The 20,852-nt window shown below is 45.7% G+C and overlaps 1 protein-coding gene across 1 annotated transcript in view; it reads right to left on the bottom strand.

The window, feature by feature from the left end:
* LOC311223374 (stereocilin) overlaps positions 1 to 20,852 on the bottom strand; it is a gene marked incomplete at both ends in the record, with an annotated part of 110,536 nt that overhangs the window by 41,863 nt on the left and 47,821 nt on the right. The window contains 1 exon segment of the mRNA XM_084308162.1: positions 1,413 to 1,495. Within this exon segment, the coding sequence (XP_084164288.1) occupies positions 1,413 to 1,495 (83 nt within the window).

The following is a 20,852-nucleotide window of genomic DNA, read 5'->3' as shown; positions in this document are numbered from 1 at the left end:
CTTCAATCTTGACCAAAATAAAGCTGCTCTTTTCACTATAAAACTCAGTTTATATTGCAGTATGATAGCTATAATAATAATAACTTCACTGCGAGGGCTCTTTTAGCTAACGCTAGCTAGGCACGTATGATAGCCAATTACTATTATAATAATAATAATAATAATAATAATAACTTTCCCATCCTCCCAAAGCCCCTCCAGCCCCGTTCACATCCGCAGCACCAACAACAACAACTAATTGACGCTATCAATAGCCCCAGTGAGCGCGGCGGCTGAATGAATGAAAACTTTATTTAACAGATTGCAGAATGGGTACAATACAGTACGGCTCAATACACACAATTGTTAAGGGGATGCAGACCAGAGAAAGACGTTGTCTTGTTTACATCAGGGTCCCCTTTCGTGACTGTGCTGCACCGAGTGAATCCACAGTCACTTGCTCCTCAATGGGAAACCAACCTAGATTTACCATGAAGGACTGGTTCTGGCCGAACCGTTCGTTATACAAGTATCACAGAGACATTACAAAGGTGCTCACAGGTGCACGAGGGGTTCGCACAGAGATACGGGATGGTTTGAAAGCTCGGCGTTGCTAATAAATATTTTTAATATTTTTTTATAAACTGCTCAAAGCGGCATTATTTCCGCCGTTGGGTGATCACAGCGCCTGCGCCACCATCCTGTATCTCTGGATTCACTCGGTGCACGGGTGCAGCGCCGAGGCTCACCATACGAGAAATATTCAGTTTCAATCTGTTTGCGCATTTAGTATACAGTCACAGTGTTCGACTTACGTGATGATTTGCTCCATTTTGATGTAAACGCCGAAGAATAATCCTCACGAGTCACAATGTTATCCAATATCCAGCGTATACGTCATGCCGACGAACCGTGGCCCGTGGGCACTGGATCAAACCATTAAAGTGGGGGGTCACACAATCTTTGGAAACTTAAAAACTTGCTATTAAGTGTCATTGCGTATTATTAATTTGATTGAAATTACGTAGTTATGGTTCCGATAAGATTTATATATTGGGGGGGGATATTTATATCATATGATATGATCAAAAAGTGAGGGAGCAAAGAGACAAGCTTGCTCCCCCAAGTTCAATAGTCCTGGAGCACGTGCATCGTCTGCTCTGTTAAGTGGGCGCCTATGTGTGTGTGTGAGTGAGAGAGAGAGAGGGGGGGGGGGGGGGGGGTGAGTCCTCAGCCCTTGTGTGGATGAATGTAACAAGTTCCAAACGTTTTCTTTCCCCTATTATTTCATGCACACTTTATTCATTGTTTTAAATTATTATTTTCTTTTAAGTTATTTTGTGCATCACTCTGTTTTGAATTTGAACACAAATCCCTTTGTGTTAAATGGCTGCATAAAGCAAGCGTGTGTCGACTCTCATGTTGATCCTCACGGTAAGCGTGCGGTGAACCAGGCGCCCAGAGCGATGAGGTCTGCTTCTGGAAGGTTCTTCAGTTCTTCTACCAGACATCTCCTCTGGAAACAAACCAAAAGCACACGACTTAACAATGATTCAACATTTTAATGTATGGTTCTTAACGGTGCTATAGATAACTATGTTTAATCGTAAAAAAATCTATATATATAATATATAATAAATCTATAATAATACATCCACAGAGCTTTTAGAAAGGCGCATAATAAAAGTATTGCTCCCCCCCCCCCCCCTCACCCAAAAAAAATACTGATTATAATTAATTATAAATGTCTTTTGGCGGGTCTAAAATTAATGTTGTTTGTTTATATGTTGTGTGCATGTATCCCCATATTTACCCCATGTGGAAAGCACCTGATTGGATAAATAACACACTGGTGCTCTAGCCTCTAGTGACCGGAGTGGTGGACGTCCTGCGGTGATGACCGGAGTGGTGGACGTCCCGCAGTGATGGCCGGGAGGGTGCTATCCTCTCTACGCCGCCCCCCTGATGGCCGGGAGGATGCGATCCTCTCTACGCCGCCCCCTGATGGCCGGGAGGATGTGATCCTCTCTACGCCGCCCCCCATACCTCCGTCACAGCTCTATTTTCAATCTTTCAAAATGTTCTCATGTACCCCAGTTGCTATCGCATGCACTTATCTGTGTTTCATTACACGTATATGTGCATGCTTACCAACTGTTTTGCCTGTTTTATTGCAACACTACTATCACCGACATCTAAGAAGGGAGATCCCCCCTTGAACGGCCCTTCTAAGGTTTCTCTCCTCCACATTGCCTGTGGTGCTTTTTTCCTATTGCTAGGTTTTTTAGTGAGTTTTTCCTTACCTTCACGTGGGGTATGTCTGGAAGTGTTGCATTCATTTAATTTATTTATTTTACATTTTATTTTGGATTTCCTGGTGTTTTTGTCATTGTTCTTGATTTATTGTGATGTTTCTTCTCGACTTGTTTAAAGAAGACTTGTCCGGCCCATGGGACATTAATGTGTGTTGTCGGGCCTTACAAATACATTTTATTTTATTTAGGGATGCTCGATATTGGCTTTTTTACCGATACCGATATACCAATATTGTCCAACTCTTAATTTCCGATACCGATATCAACCGATATCAAACGATACCGATATATGCAGGGTTCCCCCCCCCCAAAAAATTGAATAATTTCAGGTAATTAACATTACATATCTCTTGTTGTGGAATTAACACAACATTATGCATACTTTTGACAATAAATAAAATGAGAATTTGTTCTTACTTGCTTGCCTGGGTAAATAAAGGTTATAGAAATGTAAAAAAAAAAAAAAAAAAAAAATATATATATATTTGTTTAAACCGATACGATATTTCCCAATATCACATTTTAATGCCGATATCGGCCGTTAATATCGGACATCCCTAATTTTATTTGATTTAGTGCGACATCTAGTGGCTGAATGCTATCTATAGCACCATCTAGTGGCTGGATGTTATCTATAGCACCATCTAGTGGCTGAATGTTATCTATAGCACCATCTACTGGCTGAATGTGATCTATAGCACCATCTAGTGGCTGAATGTTATCCAAAGATTGATTGATTGAATTGATTGATTGATTGATTGATTGAATTGATTGATTGATTGATTGAAAACTTTATTAACAGATTGCAGAATGGGTACAGTACAGTACAGCTCAATACATACAATTGTTAAGGGGATGCAGACCAGAGAAAGACTTTCGTCTTGTTTACATCAGGGTCCCCCATTTCAATTCATCATATTGCACTTTAACTCATTATGGAGTTTGAATGGGTCTAAAAAAAACAGTTATAGAGCTGGAATACGAACGGCGCGGCTGTGGGTGGAGCTCGTCCTCACCAGCGCGGGTCTCACAACTCTCCAGGAAGCGCGCTGAGAAAATGAAGCAACTCTGAGAAATGTGTGTCATTGCTCCACAGCCTCAGCCAATCGCAGCTCATTCCACCAGCGATACGCCCCAAACCCCTGTGGACACGTGAGAGATGATGATGATTAGTACATTTCGATTGGATGACATCACGCCTGCAGAATGATGACATCGTCGCCAAGGAGCGTCACACTGGTGGGAAGAACATCTCAAATTGCAGTTTGCAGAAGAATCTATAATGTGTTGAAATGAACGGTGTAAATATTCTCACCTCACTGTCTCTCTGGTGACGTGCTCAAACTCATGGATCTTCTTAAAGACAAGCTGAGCCTGTTCAAAAACAAAATGGTAATGTGAAATTATTGCTATATTACTAAATGATTATTACTATTATTACTAAATTATTAATACTATTTGCTGCTAGATACATACAGTGAGAGTGAGTTTATATACTAAATATATATATAATATATGTGTCTGTCTGTCTGTCTGTCTGTCTGTCTGTCTGTCTGTCTGTCTGTCTGTCTGTCTGTCTGTCTGTCTGTGTGTGTGTGTGTGTGTGTGTTGTGTGTGTGCGTGCGTGCGTGCGTGCGTGCGTGTGTGTGTGTGTGTGTGTGTGTGTGTGTGTGTGTGTGTGAGCATGCCTGTGTTACAGTAAATGGTTGCCATAACATACAGCAGAGTACATAAGACCTTAATGTTTTACCCGTAGTCATAAAACACAGTATTCCACACTATATCAACCAACTGAAACATGATAATTACTAGTACATTTGAAAATACAAACATGTTTGGAGCAGGTCTGGTAGGACAGATTAGAATAGAGTAGAATAGAGTAGTACAGAGCAGGATAGAGTAGAATAGAGTAGGACAGATTAGAATAGAGCAGGATAAAGTAGAATAGAGTAGGATAGAGTAGAATATAGTAGGACAGAGCAGGATAGAGTAAAATAGAGTAGAATAGAGCAGGATAAAGTAGAATAGAGTAGGATATAGTAGAATAGAGTAGAATAGAGTAGAACAGAGTAGACTAGAGCAGGATAGAGTAGAATAGAGTAGAATAGAGTAGGACAGAGCAGGATAGTAGAATAGAGTAGAATAGAGTAGAATAGAGCAGGATATAGTATAACAGAGCAGAATAGAGTAGAATAGAGCAGGATATAGTATAATTGAGTAGAATAGAGTATAATAGAGTATAATAGAGTAGAATAGAGTAGAATAGAGTAGAATAGAGTATAATAGAGTAGAATAGAGCAGGACAGAGCAGGACATGGCAGGTGAAGGTGGACATGTGCTGAAAGCAGTCTAATACACTCCAGGCTGTGACTAAATCTATTTAAGGTGACATTTATAATTTATATTCTCCCTCTAGAGACTATTGTGCTACATCCAAACTAATTAGCTTGATGGCGGTTGATGTGTATGGAATATTAATACCCTGGCTCATCTGAACCGTATCCAATCAGTTGCAGATTAATGGGAACGCAAGCCAACGCTTAGCGCCCCGTCGTTCTTCTGCAGTGACCTTATGCAGCGCTGGTGTCAACATGGCCTCCAGAGTGACAGCAAGCAGTGACCTTATGCAGCGCTGGTGTCAACATGGCCTCCAGAGTCACAGCAAGCAGTGACCTTATGCAGCGCTGGTGTCAACATCATAGATATCTATAGAACACTAGATAGCTTAAGGCGGAGTCACCAGCGTCACTTAACCGCCGCCATCTTGTGAGGGTCAGCCTTGAGTGACAGTGAGTGAGCTGCACAGACAAAAATACACATAACTCGCTGAAATATTGACGGATTTACAAACGGGTTGGTTTGCTATAAACATCAAAGATGTAGTTATGATACTGCATACTTATAAAAAAAGAAATTTTAAAGATGTTTTTTTTTACAAACAGCCACGTTAATAATGCTTGTAATAAACCAAACCGTTTGTAAATCCGTCAATATTTCAGCGAGTTATGAGTATTTTTGTCTGTGCAGCTCACTCACTCTCACTCAAGGCTGACCCTCACAAGATGGCGGCGGTTCAGTGACGTCGCTCTCCATTGGCCGGCAGCGCGGGCAAGCTATCTAGTGTTCTATATATATCTATGGTCAACATGGCCTCCAGAGTGACAGCAAGCAGTGACCTTATGCAGCGCTGGTGTCAACATGTCCTCCAGAGTCACAGCAAGCAGTGACCTTATGCAGCGCTGGTGTCAACATGGCCTCCAGAGTGACAGCAAGCAGTGACCTTATGCAGCGCTGGTGTCAACATGTCCTCCAGAGTCACAGCAAGCAGTGACCTTATGCAGCGCTGGTGTCAACATGGCCTCCAGAGTGACAGCAAGCAGTGACCTTATGCAGCGCTGGTGTCAACATGGCCTCCAGAGTGACAGCAAGCAGTGACCTTATGCAGCGCTGGTGTCAACATGGCCTCCAGAGCGACAGCAAGCAGTGACCTTACGCAGCGCTGGTGTCAACATGGCCTCCAGAGTCACAGCAAGCAGTGACCTTATGCAGCGCTGGTGTCAACATGGCCTCCAGAGTCACAGCAAGCAGTGACCTTATGCAGCACTGGTGTCAATATGGCCTCCAGAGTCACAGCAAGCAGTGACCTTATGCAGCGCTGGTGTCAACATGGCCTCCAGAGTCACAGCAAGCAGTGACCTTATGCAGCACTGGTGTCAACATGGCCTCCAGAGTCACAGCAAGCAGTGACCTTATGCAGCGCTGGTGTCAACATGGCCTCCAGAGTCACAGCAAGCATCCCATTTTATTTGATTCCACCTCTTTATTTTACAGTTGTACAGCCCAGGCGGAATAATTCTATTCTATATTGTGCTTCTATCTTAATTATTTTGTTCATATTTCATTTTATTTTATTCCACCTTTGTATTTTATTGTCTGTCGCACCGAAAACTACCAAATCAAATTCCTTGTATGTGAAAACTACTTGGCAATAAAGACCTTTCTGATTGTGATTGTGATTGTGATTGTGATTCTGATTCTGATTCTGATTGTGATTCTGATTGTGATTGTGATTCTGATTGTGATTCTGATTGTGACATCGTAGAGTGACATAAAACTAAGAGGTAATGACTATTTCGGGACTTCGTCTTCAGTGTGATTTATATCCCTGTGTTGTTTTGTCCTAAAGTGAAACCGATTAATAATCCCTGTTTTATTCACAGAGTTGCTTTCCCTCAAAAGGGGGCGTGGCACGACCAAAAATAGAGGCGTGGCCATCGGGATGTAGTGAGACTGATGTGTTGGCGGGCTGATGTGTGACGTGTGTCTCTGAGAGGAACATGGTGGTGAGTTTCAAGATTCCATTTTCTTTTTTTAAACAATTTCTTTTTTGTCATTTTCTTTTTTCACACAAATAAGAAACAAAAAATATAGTTCAACCCCCTCCCTTCCCCAATTATAGTTTAAATTGACATACACATAAACATTCAACAATAAAATACAGTAAAATTAATTATAAGAAATCATACAAATAAAAAAAACTCTTTGGCCTCTCTACCTTCCTCTGTTTTTCTTTCCTATCCCTAACCTCTCCTTTCTCCTTCCTTTACACTCTCACACCTTTCAAGAAACTCATAAATGTCGCCCACGTCTTTTCAAATTGTTCCGTTTTTCCCTTTTGTATGTAGGTTAGCTTTTCCATTGCCAAATTCTCTGACACTTCCTTTAACCATTGTTTCGATCCTGGTCTCTCAAGATTAACATTTAATTTAAATTCCATGTGGATATTTTTGCTTCCAAGCTGCGACAGGAAATTGGCTTCCTGTACAGAAATAGATCCAGCTTAGTAGAAAGAGGAGGATTATTGAAGCTGTTATCTTATCAGTGTTAGACTGTGGTGATTTGATTTATAGGCTGCGGCGTCAACTCTTTAACCTCTGGACTCGGTGTATCATTCTGCCCTCAGAGTTATTACTGGTGACAGATATGATGCCCACCACTGTGTCCTTTATGGTAGATATATATATATGATGTCCTTTATGATATGATACACTGTGTCCTTTATGATAGATATATATATATGATGTCCTTTATGATATGATACACTGTGTCCTTTATGATATGATACAATGTGTCCTTTATGATATGATACAATGTGTCCTTTATGATATATATGATACAATGTGTCCTTTATGATATATATATATATATATATATATATATATATATATATGATGTCCATTATGACAGATATGATACACTGTGTCCTAAAGGCTTTATGATATATATATATGATGTCCATTATGACAGATATGATACACTGTGTCCTAAAGGCATTATGATATATATATATATATGATGTCAGGGCCGCCTGGGAGAAATGCGAGGCCCTGTGCGAGATATATATATGATGTCCATTATGACAGATATGATACACTGTGTCCTAAAGGCTTTATGATATATATATGATTTCCATTATGACAGATATGATACACTGTGTCATAAAGGCTTTATGATATATATATATATATATATATGACGTCCATTATGACAGATATGATACACTGTGTCCTAAAGGCTTTATGATATATATATATGATGTCCATTATGACAGATATGATACACTGTGTCCTAAAGGCATTATGATATATATATATATGATGTCAGGGCCGCCTGGGAGAAATGCGAGGCCCTGTGCGAGATTTAAACGCGAGGACCCCCCCCCCCCCCCCCCCAAAAGGTAAAAAAAAAAAAAAAAAAACAGTCAACATATTCTTAAATAATAGCGCTGCCCGAGGCTGGGCATGATACAGTCAACATATAGCAAGAGAGAGAGCGAGAGAGAGCTCCCGTTCTACAGTCAATATACAGTGTACAGAGAGAGAGAGAGAGACACATTGGAAAGAACTTGAAATGCTATTTGGCCCTAAACAGAGAGTACACTGTTGTGGAAAATGTGTATACGGGGTGGACTAGTTTAATATAGGTCAACTAGCAGTGCTCAAAGACACTAGGGCGACAGTCCGGCTGATGTTCTTAAAACAACTTCAAGTATGGGACAGATAGGGACAGATAGACATTTCGAGTACATCACATCTTGTTCTTTTCTGCTTTAATCTTGACTCCAGCTTTATCTCAGGGATGATAAACCTTTAGATTTATCTTCTGTTTGTATTCTCTCTTCGATGTTAAATCTATGGGTCATCTTAATGTACGTCATGTCATATCTGATATAATATGTCACGTCATCATATCTGTCATGTTGGGGCAGGGCTGGGAAGGTATTATCTGGGGGGCACGGGGGTTGGGAGGTTAGAGTGTTTTTCTTCAGCTGTGGTGACCGTCTGCTGATCCATAGCTCTTCTGTTAAAACTTCTTTCCTTAAATAAATTGCTTGTTGAAATTGGAAATAACGTCTCCTGCTGTGTTAACGACTACTCAGCCACAACATTTGGTGACCCTTGACCTGTAGATCGCCCTGCCGGGTCCCTCACACGGCCAGCTTCGGACCTCTCCCGTAGAAATTTTGGCGGTGTCGACAAATAACAAGGTGAGCATTTTTGCTTTTTATTAGAATGTCCGTTAGAGATTCTGCGGGAGGAAAAAGTTGAGCTGGCTGTGTGACAGGTCTGGACGGACGACTAAAAACGAACACGAGTGGTGAGGTGTTGACACAAGGCGAATCCTCTTTTAACAGGCTATAAATGCGCATTTTGAAAGAAAGCTAATCAATCTTAATTGCATGTTTTCGACCCTTTGGTCAAACTTTCTCTGACTCTTTACAAACACTCTCGCACCATTTACCCCCCCCCCCCCCCCCCCCCCCCCCCCCATCGCCCATTTCCCACTTCCCTTCTTATATCTATATTGTTGCTTATGGCATATCAATCAGCACGGATTGTCTGTAAACTTTCACTTGCATTGTGGCTTGGCAGACTAGTCAGAATGGGCTGTCTGTAAAAACTTTAAATACATGCTTATGGCAGATCAATCAGCACGGATTGTCTGTAAACTTTCACTTGCATTGTGCAGACTAGTCAGAATGGGCTGTCTGTAAAAACTTTAAATACATGCTTATGGCAGATCAATCAGCACGGATTGTCTGTAAACTTTCACTTGCATTGTGGCTTGGCAGACTAGTCAGAATGGGCTGTCTGTAAAAACTTTCACTTGTTTATGGCAGATCAATCAGCACGGATTGTCTGTAAACTTTCACTTGCATTGTTGTCACTTGCATGGTTCCGTCCCTCTCACACAAGCATATACCAGACACACACACACACACACACCCTTGGACAAGCTCGCCACACACACACTTACACATAGGACAAGCTCGCCACACACACACTTACACATAGGACCCTCAAGCCACACACACACTTACACATAGGACAAGCTCGCCACACACACACACTTACACATAGGACCCTCAAGACACACACACACTTACACATAGGACAAGCTCGCCACACACACACTTACACATAGGACAAGCTCGCCACACACACACTTACACATAGGACCCTCAAAACACACACACACAAACCTACACACACACACACACACACACACACACACCCTTGCTCGCCACACACACACTTACACATAGGACCCTCAAAACACACACACACAAACCTACACACACACACACACACACACACACACACACCCTTGAATAATATACGACCAGGTCATCCAGTGGTCACATATTCCAGTCTCCATTAATCACAGATCGTTATCACAGAGACACACACGCACAAACTTACACGTAAATGTGCGTTCCATGAAGAGACTGGAATTCACTTCTTTTACTTCTCTGCTTTGACTAGCTATATTTACCTTGTATAAATACTTTGAAGGACCCAGAAAGGACTGGACTGTTTTCTCCTTTCTTTTATATACTCGACCGGCCGGTTGTAACAATCTAGATTTCAAATTGTACCTTGACTGTCTGTAAAACGTTAAATACATGGAAATAAACAACTTGGCTATCCCTCTTCCCCTCTGTTTGTCTAAAAGACAAAACCTGGATTGACCGCAACGACAAAATCGAACTTGAAGACGACAAAGGTAATCTGTTCTTAAAAAGAACAGGGCTGGAAAAAAGCAAGCCCCTGCTTTAAGTCTGGGCGTTGTGCCAAGAGAGATAACTCTCTCTCTCTCTCTCTCTCTCTCTCTCTCTCTCTCTCTCTCTCTCTCTCTCTCTCTCCTGGGTTTGCTGACCCCTGGTGGTGGAACACACACACATACACACACACAATAACCAGCAGTTAAACTTAAGACTCTAAATCAGTCGGTGTATATTAAGTTGAGCGTATTACCTCTGTATTGTGTGACGGAAATGTATTTTCAAAAAATGTAATCTTTCATATAGAATGGAAAGGTTTCATCTCACTAAAGTCTGAATAATAATCAGAATATTCACTTGGCCGTGACACACACTTACACACACACACTTTCTCTCACACACATACTTTTTCTCTCTTTCACTCACACACACATTCTCTCTCTCACACACACACACACACTCATTCTCTCTTTCACTCACACACACATACTCTTTCACACTCACACACACACACATTCTCTCTTTCACATTCACACACACACACATACTCTTTCACACTCACACACACACACATTCTCTCTCTCACACACACACACACACACTCATTCTCTTTTTCACTCACACACACATACTCTTTCACTCACTCACACACACACTCATTTTCTCTTTCACTCACACACACACTCATTACACACACAATAAACACACACACACACTAAACAACGCAATAAACACACAAAACATATACAAAGTTAGTAAACACGAACAACTACACACTTGGCATAACGGTTTGTTTTCACTAGTGCCTCACCTTTCCTAAATTCAATCAAGATGCATACAGCAGAAGACATACTGGTAGACCGGAACCCGCTTCTAAAAAACCTAATTCTCAAGGTAGGTGTCCGTTGGCAGAGGCGCACGAAGGCCGGGGACACAAAATGGCCTTCCGGAGGTACTTTTGATCTCTGCCTATGCGAAGAGATGAATGTAATGATTCGTAACCACAAGGCAGGCGACAACAGCAAAAAGAGGCTGAGAAAGAGGACAGAAGAGTTGGGGGTAATGAAGCTCTACACCCAGAAGGGGAGAGCATACAGGCAGGAGGCTTTAGCGCTAAATCAGAGAGAGACGGATATAGGGAAACCAACATCCCCACCTTATGTCACGCAATTGCCGGTGGGCACTCTGACAATAAGAGGAGAATATGAGGAGGCGGAATTAGAGACCTCCGTTAAGTCAGGGACCCCCACCTGGATCAGGGACCTCCCCTAGGCTAGATTCCCCCCCCAAACTGACCCCGCAGGTTCTCTATCCGAAAGTCCTGGCGGCATATAACGAGGCAGCACGTCGGAAGTTGTATGATGCAGAGGAAGAGGAGGTAGAGAACCTGGGCAGGCAAAGGGAGGGAGTCGGGAGGAAGAGAGAGGAAGAGGCCCGTCTAAATGTGGCCCAGCAGACATCAGCGTGTGGCCACAGTAAACTGTTGAGTGAGCAGGAAGATGAGAATGACAGAGAAGCACAGGAGAAAGGAAACATTACAGGAACCCTGACTTTCACCCCTGTGTTACAGGGAAGTGTGACAAGCACAGGCCAGTTTCCCCTGCTAATAAAGGGGAACGATATCTTTCACATGCCATGGTCAGCTCTAGACATTGATGGCTTAATAGCAAGACTACCGGACCTTACAGAAGGAGCCTCCAGGTGGATCATGCAGTTTGAGGAAATTACGTCACCTTTTCTGCTAGCAGTGGGTGACGTCAAAGCCCTGTTGACGCGTTTGCTAGGAGTTGGTGCCTGCCGGGACATCATGGGTGATACATCGATGCGAGTGGCATGCGACACGCAGGCCCGTGATGGAGACATATTCAACGCGCATAGAGCGGCGTTGTGGTACAAACTCAGGAATCAATATCCATCACGTATCAAACCGGCAAAACTGGCAGGCAACCCCATAATGGAGACGGAAGGGCCTGGCGCCTATGTGAACAAAGTACTGAAGGAGTGGAGAGGTGAGCTAGGACACAACCCAGAAATTGACCCGTTGCAGAGAGCGATGTTTAGAGAAAGTGTGATGAGAGGGCTTCCAGAGGTGGTTAAGAATAGACTGGAAGACGTGGTGGGGTTAATGGACATGACTTATCCTTTGTTCTGTGCACATGTGACACATAGTGTGGAGAAGCAAAGGGCTCAGGAGCAGAAAGTCAGGGATCAGGATAGAAATGACGCAAGGAAGTTAACTCAGCAACAACTGCAGCCCCAAAGGAGGCTGCAGGCAGTAATGGTGTCATCTGCTACCTCTCCACCCATGCAGGACCAGGGACCCCCGCCTGCACCTCAGGTAGTGAGAAGCTATGGCTATAGTTCACAGAACCAGGCGCCCAGGCGGCAGGCAGGGAATGGGCAATCAGGCCCACGGATTACACAGGGACCGGGGAACGAACAACCGTTTTCCCGTTTCCACTGTTGGAACTGCGGCATGCAGGGACACAGGGAAATGAGATGTGGGCAACCATACCGTCCCGGCTCGGAGTATGGAAGACCCGTGCGCCAGGGGGAGTCACAAGGGCCCTACAACCAGGGGGAGACAAGAGGGCCCCGAAACCAGGGGGGTAATTACTAGGGGTGTCCAGAGAATGCGACGGGGGGAAATCAAATGATTGTGGTTTCCAAGGGAGCTGAGCAAGAACCTATTCTGCAGGTCCTAGTGGAGGGCAAATTAACAGAGATGATGGCAGACACTGGAGCAGGTTTTTCCTGCATAAAGCAAAAATACGCCGCTCACTTACCCCAGTCTGGACAGTATGTTCGGACGGTCGGATTCTCGGGAAAAACACAACTAATACCCACGTCAGATCCAATCTCTATGACGTTTAACAACAAGACCATAACAATACCTGTATTAATTTCGGACAGCACCCCGCGCAATCTCTTGGGACGAGATGCAATGTGTAAACTAGGCTGTAAAATCCTATGTACGCCTGAGGGGATTCAAATTGAACAAGACGTGTACCAAATGATGTTACAAGGGACAGGGGAGAAAGAGGCCACTGTGTTCTGGCTGGGCAACATAGATGCAGAGCTGCAAAGGGTCTGTGACCCCTGGGAGCCATTTCTGAAGGCCCAACTGCCTCAGTCTAGACAAACAAACATGGAGGCACATTGCACACTACAGTATTTGACGGATAGTGACCTAATTAGGAACAAGGCGTGGTTGCAGGGACAGCCCGAGCAGGTGCAGATTAACTCATCTACGGTAATTGTAGGGAGACAGGGCGCGGCGTTGAGGGTTAACACAAGTAAGTATCTACGGGAACAACATAGACTAAGAGACGCCGCCCCACACATCACTCTGAGAATAAATCCTGGTTACGAATCCGAACATCTAGGTTCAATGATACAGGAATCCGAGACTCAAAGGTGGGTCTCCACGGAATCTCCGCTAATTTGGAACAGCGCAGATGGGAGTTTCATAAAAATAATGATTTCCTTTTCGGTTTTAGCAAAACCGCAAGTAATCAGATTACCAGGAGACCCTTGCGTTATTCCAGAGGCGGACGCTTTGCTGGAACAGGACATGTTGGCGCGCACCCCAGAACAGTTGTGGTCAAAACACGACACAGATGTGGGTCTAATATTGTCGGCACAGCCAGTGAAGGTCAGGTTAAAGAAGGGTTGTAGACCACCCTTTATCAGACAATATACAATGAAGCCAGAGTCGGAGGAAGCTATATCACATCAGATTGAGGGACTGTTAAAGGCAGGAGTGCTCGTCCCTTTCGAATCCAGATGTAATACACCTATCCACCCAGTGCTAAAGGCGGACAGGGCTAGGTACAGACTGGTACACGATTTGAGGGCGGTGAACGACGTGGTGTCTGGACCAGAGGCGGAAGTCGCTAATCCACACACACTCCTGACAAACATCCTGAGTAGCTCGCAGTACTATACGGTCATTGATCTCACGCAGGCATTCTTCAGTGTTCCATTGGAAAAAGAGTCTCAGTATCTGTTTGCTTTTACCCACAGGGGGAAACAATACTCTTACACCCGGTTGCCACAAGGGTTTGCGCACTCGCCACATTATTTCTCGAAGGCGCTCAAGGAAGACCTGCAAGGAGTGTGCGACACACTACTCAGCACGGTCTTACTGTATGCAGATGACATTCTAATCTGCTCGGATACACGTCAGCAGTGCCATGAGGACTCCATCAAAGTTTTGAGAGGATTGGCCATGGGAGGCCACAAGGCATCCCGTTCAAAACTGCAGTACTGCCAGCCAAAAGTTGAGTACTTGTCTTGCGTCATTCAAAAGGGCATAAAAAACATCTCACCCACGCAGCTCGAAGCTGTATCCAAGGCACCTAGGCCGTTGACGGTCCGACAAATGATGACGTTTTTAGGGATGACTGGGTACAGCTCTGAGTGGAGGACTATACGATAGCGACAGCGCCGTTGAGGATGATGATAAAAGAGGCGGGTACAGACAAGCTTCGCGCTCCCTTGACATGGACCGAGGAGGGGGAGGACGCGTTCATAAACATTAAGCGTCTGTTGTTACAGGCCCCTGCCCTGGCGCTGCCGGATTATGAGAAGTGTTTCCACCTATTCGTCTCACATAGAGCGCAGCATGCGACAGCTGTCCTGACTCAAACACAGGGGGGGAGTGGGAAAAAACAACCGATAGCATATTACTCTAGAGCTCTTTCGCTGGTAGAGCAGGGTCTGCCACCTTGTTATCAGGCCCTGGCCGCAGCACATTTGATGTATGAGAAAGCAACGGCCGTGACAATGGGATATGACATTTGCATTTGGACACATCACAAATTGGCAAACTTAATTGAAAGAGGCAAATTTGTTCTGACCAGCCAACGGCAACAGGCTTACATGAGGCTCCTGCAGTACTCGGACGTTACGATAAAAACATGCCACGGCAGTAACCCGGCGGATCTGGTACCACTCCCGAGCGAGGGTCAACCGCATGAGTGCGAGGTGGAGGTACAGGCTTTCGTGAAACTGCGTCCTGATTTGGGAGTCGACCCGCTCGCGATAGCAGAACTCTCACTTTTTGTGGATGGGTCCTGCTATCGGGAGGGGGAAAATGTAAGGTCAGGATACGCCGTCGTACAGTGCAAACCTACCGGAGAAACACTAACAAGAAAGGCCGGACAATGCATGCAACCATGTTCGGCCCAGCTTGCAGAACTAATAGCACTAACAGAAGCATGCATAATAGCTAAAGATCGCACGGTTAACATCTTTACAGACTCTGCTTATGCGCATGGCGTATGCCACCTATTCGCGGCCATTTGGAAGGCAAGAGGCTTTAAGAAATCGGACGGCTCACCGATCCTTCACCACAAGCAGGTTGTGGCGCTTATTCAGGCTGTAAAGTTGCCCAAAAGCATTGCTATCGTAAAGTGCCAGGCACACAGAAAAGACCTGTCCTTTGTGACAACGGGAAACAACGCGGCGGACGAGGCCGCAAAGGCGGCGGCTGCGGTGCCGTCCGCGGCTGTTCTGATGTTTGCGGCCGAACTGACGACTGAGGTAACTGAGGATAATTTGAGTGATCTTCAGGACTCAGCCATGCAGGCCGAGAAACAGTCGTGGACGGAGAGGGGGGCTGTAAGGGGGGCAGATGGTCTGTGGAGGAGTCATAACGGTTTGATAGTCGCCTCCATCGATCTTCTGTCCTTGGTGATACCTGAGGCTCATGGTGTTGATCACTGTGCAAGAGCAGAGACCCTGAGACGAATCACGAAAATGGGATTTTGGTCCCCAAAGCTTCAGGCACAAATTGACGTTACACTAGCCAGGTGTTTAACATGCTTACAGGGCAATGTGCGCAAAGGAGTACCGACAGTGGCGGCTTACACACCCCTCCCTGAGGGACCATTCAGACACCTGATTATGGACTACACGGATATGATAACGCCAGTGCAGGGCAAACGATACCTCCTGGTAGTAGAGGACTGCTTTAGTCGCTGGATTGAGGCCATTCCATCTAAACACAAGAACGCGGACACAGTGATCAAGTTCCTGTGTCGCGAGGTCGTTCCGAGATTTGGAATTCCCACGATATTACAAAGCGATAATGGCCGCGAGTTCATCGACAAGGTGGTTAAAGGGCTGATGCAGAAATTAGGTATAAGACAGCGCCTTTCCCTTTGTCTATAGTCCCGGGTCGCAGGGAAAGGTGGAAAGGGCCAATCTGGTCATTAAAAACAAACTGTTGAAAATCTGTATGCAAACTAAGCTTAACTGGATTGATGCTTTGCCGCTTGCTCTGATGGCTATTAGAAGCAGCGTAAACCGCCAAACACAGCTAACACCGCATGAAATGCTTACAGGCCGCAGCATGCCAGCACCGCCATTTAGACACCTGGCTAGGGGCCCGGCATTAGATATTTTTGAGCAAGATCTGAAAAAATATCTTCAGCAAGTGACTAAAATATATGAAGCTGTGTTTCGACAGGAGCAGAGAAAGGAGAAAAGGGGGGTGAAGGAGGCGGAGAAGGAAGCCACCAAACCGAGGCTGATCCCTGGGGACTTGGTCTTCGTAAAGGTCCACAAGAGAAAGTGGTCATCACCCCGGAGAGAGGGCCTGTACGAGGTGATCCGATCAACTGGGACGGCAGTCCAAGTCAAAGGATCAGCGACCTGGTTCCACTTCAATCACTGCATAAAGGCCAGCGGCGACCTCTTGGGGGATACAATCGATCGCAGTTATGCAGAACCCGACATGGAGGGCCCGAGACGGCAACTGGAAGGTGCAGTGCCTGCTGATGCTCCCGCAGATGTTGGCAGCAGTGTGCGGACGGTCGGCCGGGGGCAACGACGTCATTGAGAACCGTCACGGTCGACCCGTCCTTGAGGATGACGGGTTTGAGTGGGTAAGAGTCCCACGGGGTCCCGCTCAGGCTCAAGTACCGGCAGGCTTTCATGACCAGGCTCAGAATCAGGTGCCCCCTCTGCCCCCCATCGAGGGAGGGGGGGAGAAGATAAGAGGACAACCAAAAGGGGTGTTTCCCGGAGGACCGCAAGGGCATGTTTTTGATTTTGACCATTCACCCGTTACAGGCGGGGATATTTACCACTATACTAACGAGGATCGGGTTGTGAAATGTGCGGTGTCAATGTTGGTGTCAGCAATACGCCCTCAGCAGTATCACAATATGTGTGTAATCATCATCCATTGGAGTGCAGAGCGTAACAGAATGAGATTGAGTTTAGAGGTGGGACGGTGGACAGCGACGCTAAAAGAGGCAACGAAGTTCTGCTCGCTACCATCTGCCTCTAAATACTACTTAAGATCCGTTTCATGTTGGGCCGCTGAATGCACGGTGCGCATAGACCGTCCTGAGAGGCATATAGTGCGTGCATATGCCAACGCTACATTGACGGAGGTAGTAGACGTGGACGGGAGAGCTGACGTCTCCATTTGCGCAACTGCGGTGGGGGTAGAAAGGAGGGTTGAGCCTGTCCCGAACCAAGCACAGGGGACAGGGGTGAGGGGAAAAAGGGAGGTCAAGGACACTGAGTCGGAAGAGGTGGGGGTACAGGATATGTTCCAGATGACAGCCGGAACATTGAGGGACTCAGTGGGCTCACTCTGTGCCAGGTTGAGGGGTTTGCTTCCTCCCGGGGAACAAGATGGGGGCGACTATGACTATGACGAGGAAGACCCGGAGGCTGACCCTATGTATAGGGCGGCTTTAGGGAATGAGTGGTTTAAGTGGGTCCAGTACACGAGCGCGCAGAATCAGATCAGAGGATTGTTATGTCTGCTCCAAGGCACGTCCGGATAGGCTGCTGGTGAAGGGCACGAAGTTCAGTTGGGCTCAGTGTGACAGGGATGCAGAGGCATGGGAGGGGCCCCATAATAGTCACCCTTGGTGCGAGGCAGAGTGTTTGGGGTTTCTCGGCTCTAGTCGTTTTAAGGCGGCAGGAAACCTCACGGATTTCAAGGATGTCACTATGCGGGAACGTTGTAGGAAATTGGATGTACGTGTGCAGGGGGCAGCGACGGGGTTGCCAATACCCAGAGGTGTCAAACTATGGCTGACCAAGGATTTTGAGTGCTTGCAGAAGGAGGGGACCCGGGACGTAGGGGAGGTGGCAGAGGGGCGGTGCACTACTATTTGGAGCGTCACGACTAACTGCACGAAAGAAGGAAAGTGGGGACACGGGATCGTGTTGAAGGGAGTGGATACCAACCCACGGCCTGTAGCTTGCCCTTTTCATGTCCAGGATATAGCACTGGCGGACCAATACTGGCTCTGCGGCGGTAGGAGGTTGAGGAATACACTTCCTTTAGATTGGTCAGGTAGATGTGCTCGGGTTCAGGCGGTCATGCCAATGGTGGTCCTACCATTATCAGTGACGGAAGGACCTTCTGAGTCTCCTATCTCTCGAACAAAGCGTAGCTACAAGGCAGACCCAAGGGTGTATCTGGACAGCATAGGACAGCCAAGGGGCATTCCAGCCGAGTTCATGGCTAAGAATGAGATTGCGGCAGGGTTTGAGTCTATTCTGCCATGGATATCGGTCAATAAGAACACAGGGTGGATCAACTATTTGTTTTACAATCAGCAGCGGTATCTCAACTACACCGAGGAGGCGTTGGATGCAATGGGGGACCAGATGCACGCGACCAGTACGGTGTCATGGCAGAATAGACAGGCTGTTGTGAAGGATCAGATTAAACCGAATATATATATTTATTTATGGATATATATTTAATAGTATTTGTATATCGTTTGATATCCCCTGTATATTCCTTGTACAATATGCACTGAATATCCCTTTAGTCTACTAAACAGCCCATAATAGTTTCATTCTACCATTGGACGAGAACCTGGTGCCAGCAGCCATACCCCTAGGTTCAAGTTCAATCGTGCCGACCAACATGTCGTGGCAAGCCCGGTTCCGCGTAGGAATACGTCTGGCGAAATACGAATGGTACTATTTGTTCACAGCGCATATATATATGGCGCAAGTAAAGTAGAACTTTCTTTTAGTCCATTAGTTCTTTACCCTCCAACTAAGTAACAGACGCAAAGCCTCACCCACGACGCACGTGTGGTGCAGTAAGGCCTACTTGGCCTCAGAATAGGCATTGAGATATCGTGTGGATTAATAGTTGAATTGTCATAGTTTGGCACCATACCGTCGAGTTGGACGTATTTCTATTAAGCTAATAATAGTCTATTATGTATGGTGCATCGTTCGGTTAGAGTTATAAAGTGAGCAGTACCCCCATCGTTCCTGACGTTATCTGGAGTCTTAACCAGGCTGGGCAGACCACGTGTGGTGCTTGCATCCGAGGAGCTCCGGGCCAGGACGAGTGGACCTGTACATTGGATTACTTTACCCGGACGACGGCGAGCCTTCCACGGCTTGGATTATCTACATGCTTTGGGTGCTTTGATTATTCCATGGATAACGGCCAACACTGCTGAGTGTTGGAACTACCCCCCGGAGAGGAGTCCAGGTGAGACGGCGCTCTACCCCGAGTGAGGTCGCCTCACGTCTCTTCATCTGTGGACCGGCAGCTACCGTCCACCAGAGGGTCCAGCTGTATTCATCTGCGGACCGAGGTTCTGTGGGCATCGTGTTCAGGACTCTGAATTCTCCCAAGAAATCGTCGGCCAGATGGGATACCGCCAGCGGCTCTTCTAACCCCCCCCCCTACTGTCTTACAACCAGCGGGACCCCCCCCCCCTTAGTGTATCCAGCTATAATCATTTAAGTACCATCGCTATAGTTCCCTAAAGAACCAGGTTGTATACTTACTCCCTGCGTAACCAGAGATTGGACATTCAATGTTGATTTACCTACGAATACTCATTTGCCATACAAGTGCATTTCAAATCATAAATGTCATTAAGTGAACGTTGTATATACCCTTTGCTATATAAAATATTCGATTTATACATTTGTGTGGACTTCGTTTCATCAGGTGGGAAAGTGTTCATCATATCTATATCATGTACTGGATGGCCAGAAGTTAAAGTACAAGCGGTAGTGGTTTAATAATACCATACTTATCAATACAGTCAGGGAATTGTACCCCTCAGTTACAATTGGTCCTTCGAGCCGGAGGGTAACTAGTGTAATATTAATATAGTGTTATTAATATTGAAATGGCCTATGATGAACACTCCACGAAACGGTCCTCCTAACGTAGAACGCCCGCAGCGCAGACGACAGCCACCTCAGTACTTAGAGGATTACGCTGTCAGTCAACTACCTAGCCTTCTACAAACGGTAAACGCGGTAAAAGTAGAAAGTAAAATTATGTCTGACCTTAACGACCAGGTTTCCCCGACCACAGAGGCCCTAGTGGGTTCTAATGTAACTGACCAAGCTCACGGTGGGGACCAGGAGGGAGCTGACATGCCTTTACCCCCCGCCAATACCGAAGAAGTAGTCCCCGACCAGCCCCAGGAGGAAGACAACCCTACAGAGAGAGAACTCTGCACGGAAGAAGA

The sequence above is a fragment of the Notolepis coatsorum genome (genome assembly GCF_963971535.1).
Source record: "Notolepis coatsorum genome assembly, chromosome: 2".
Taxonomy (NCBI): domain Eukaryota; kingdom Metazoa; phylum Chordata; class Actinopteri; order Aulopiformes; family Paralepididae; genus Notolepis; species Notolepis coatsorum.
This window is presented reverse-complemented; position numbering and strand designations above follow the sequence as displayed.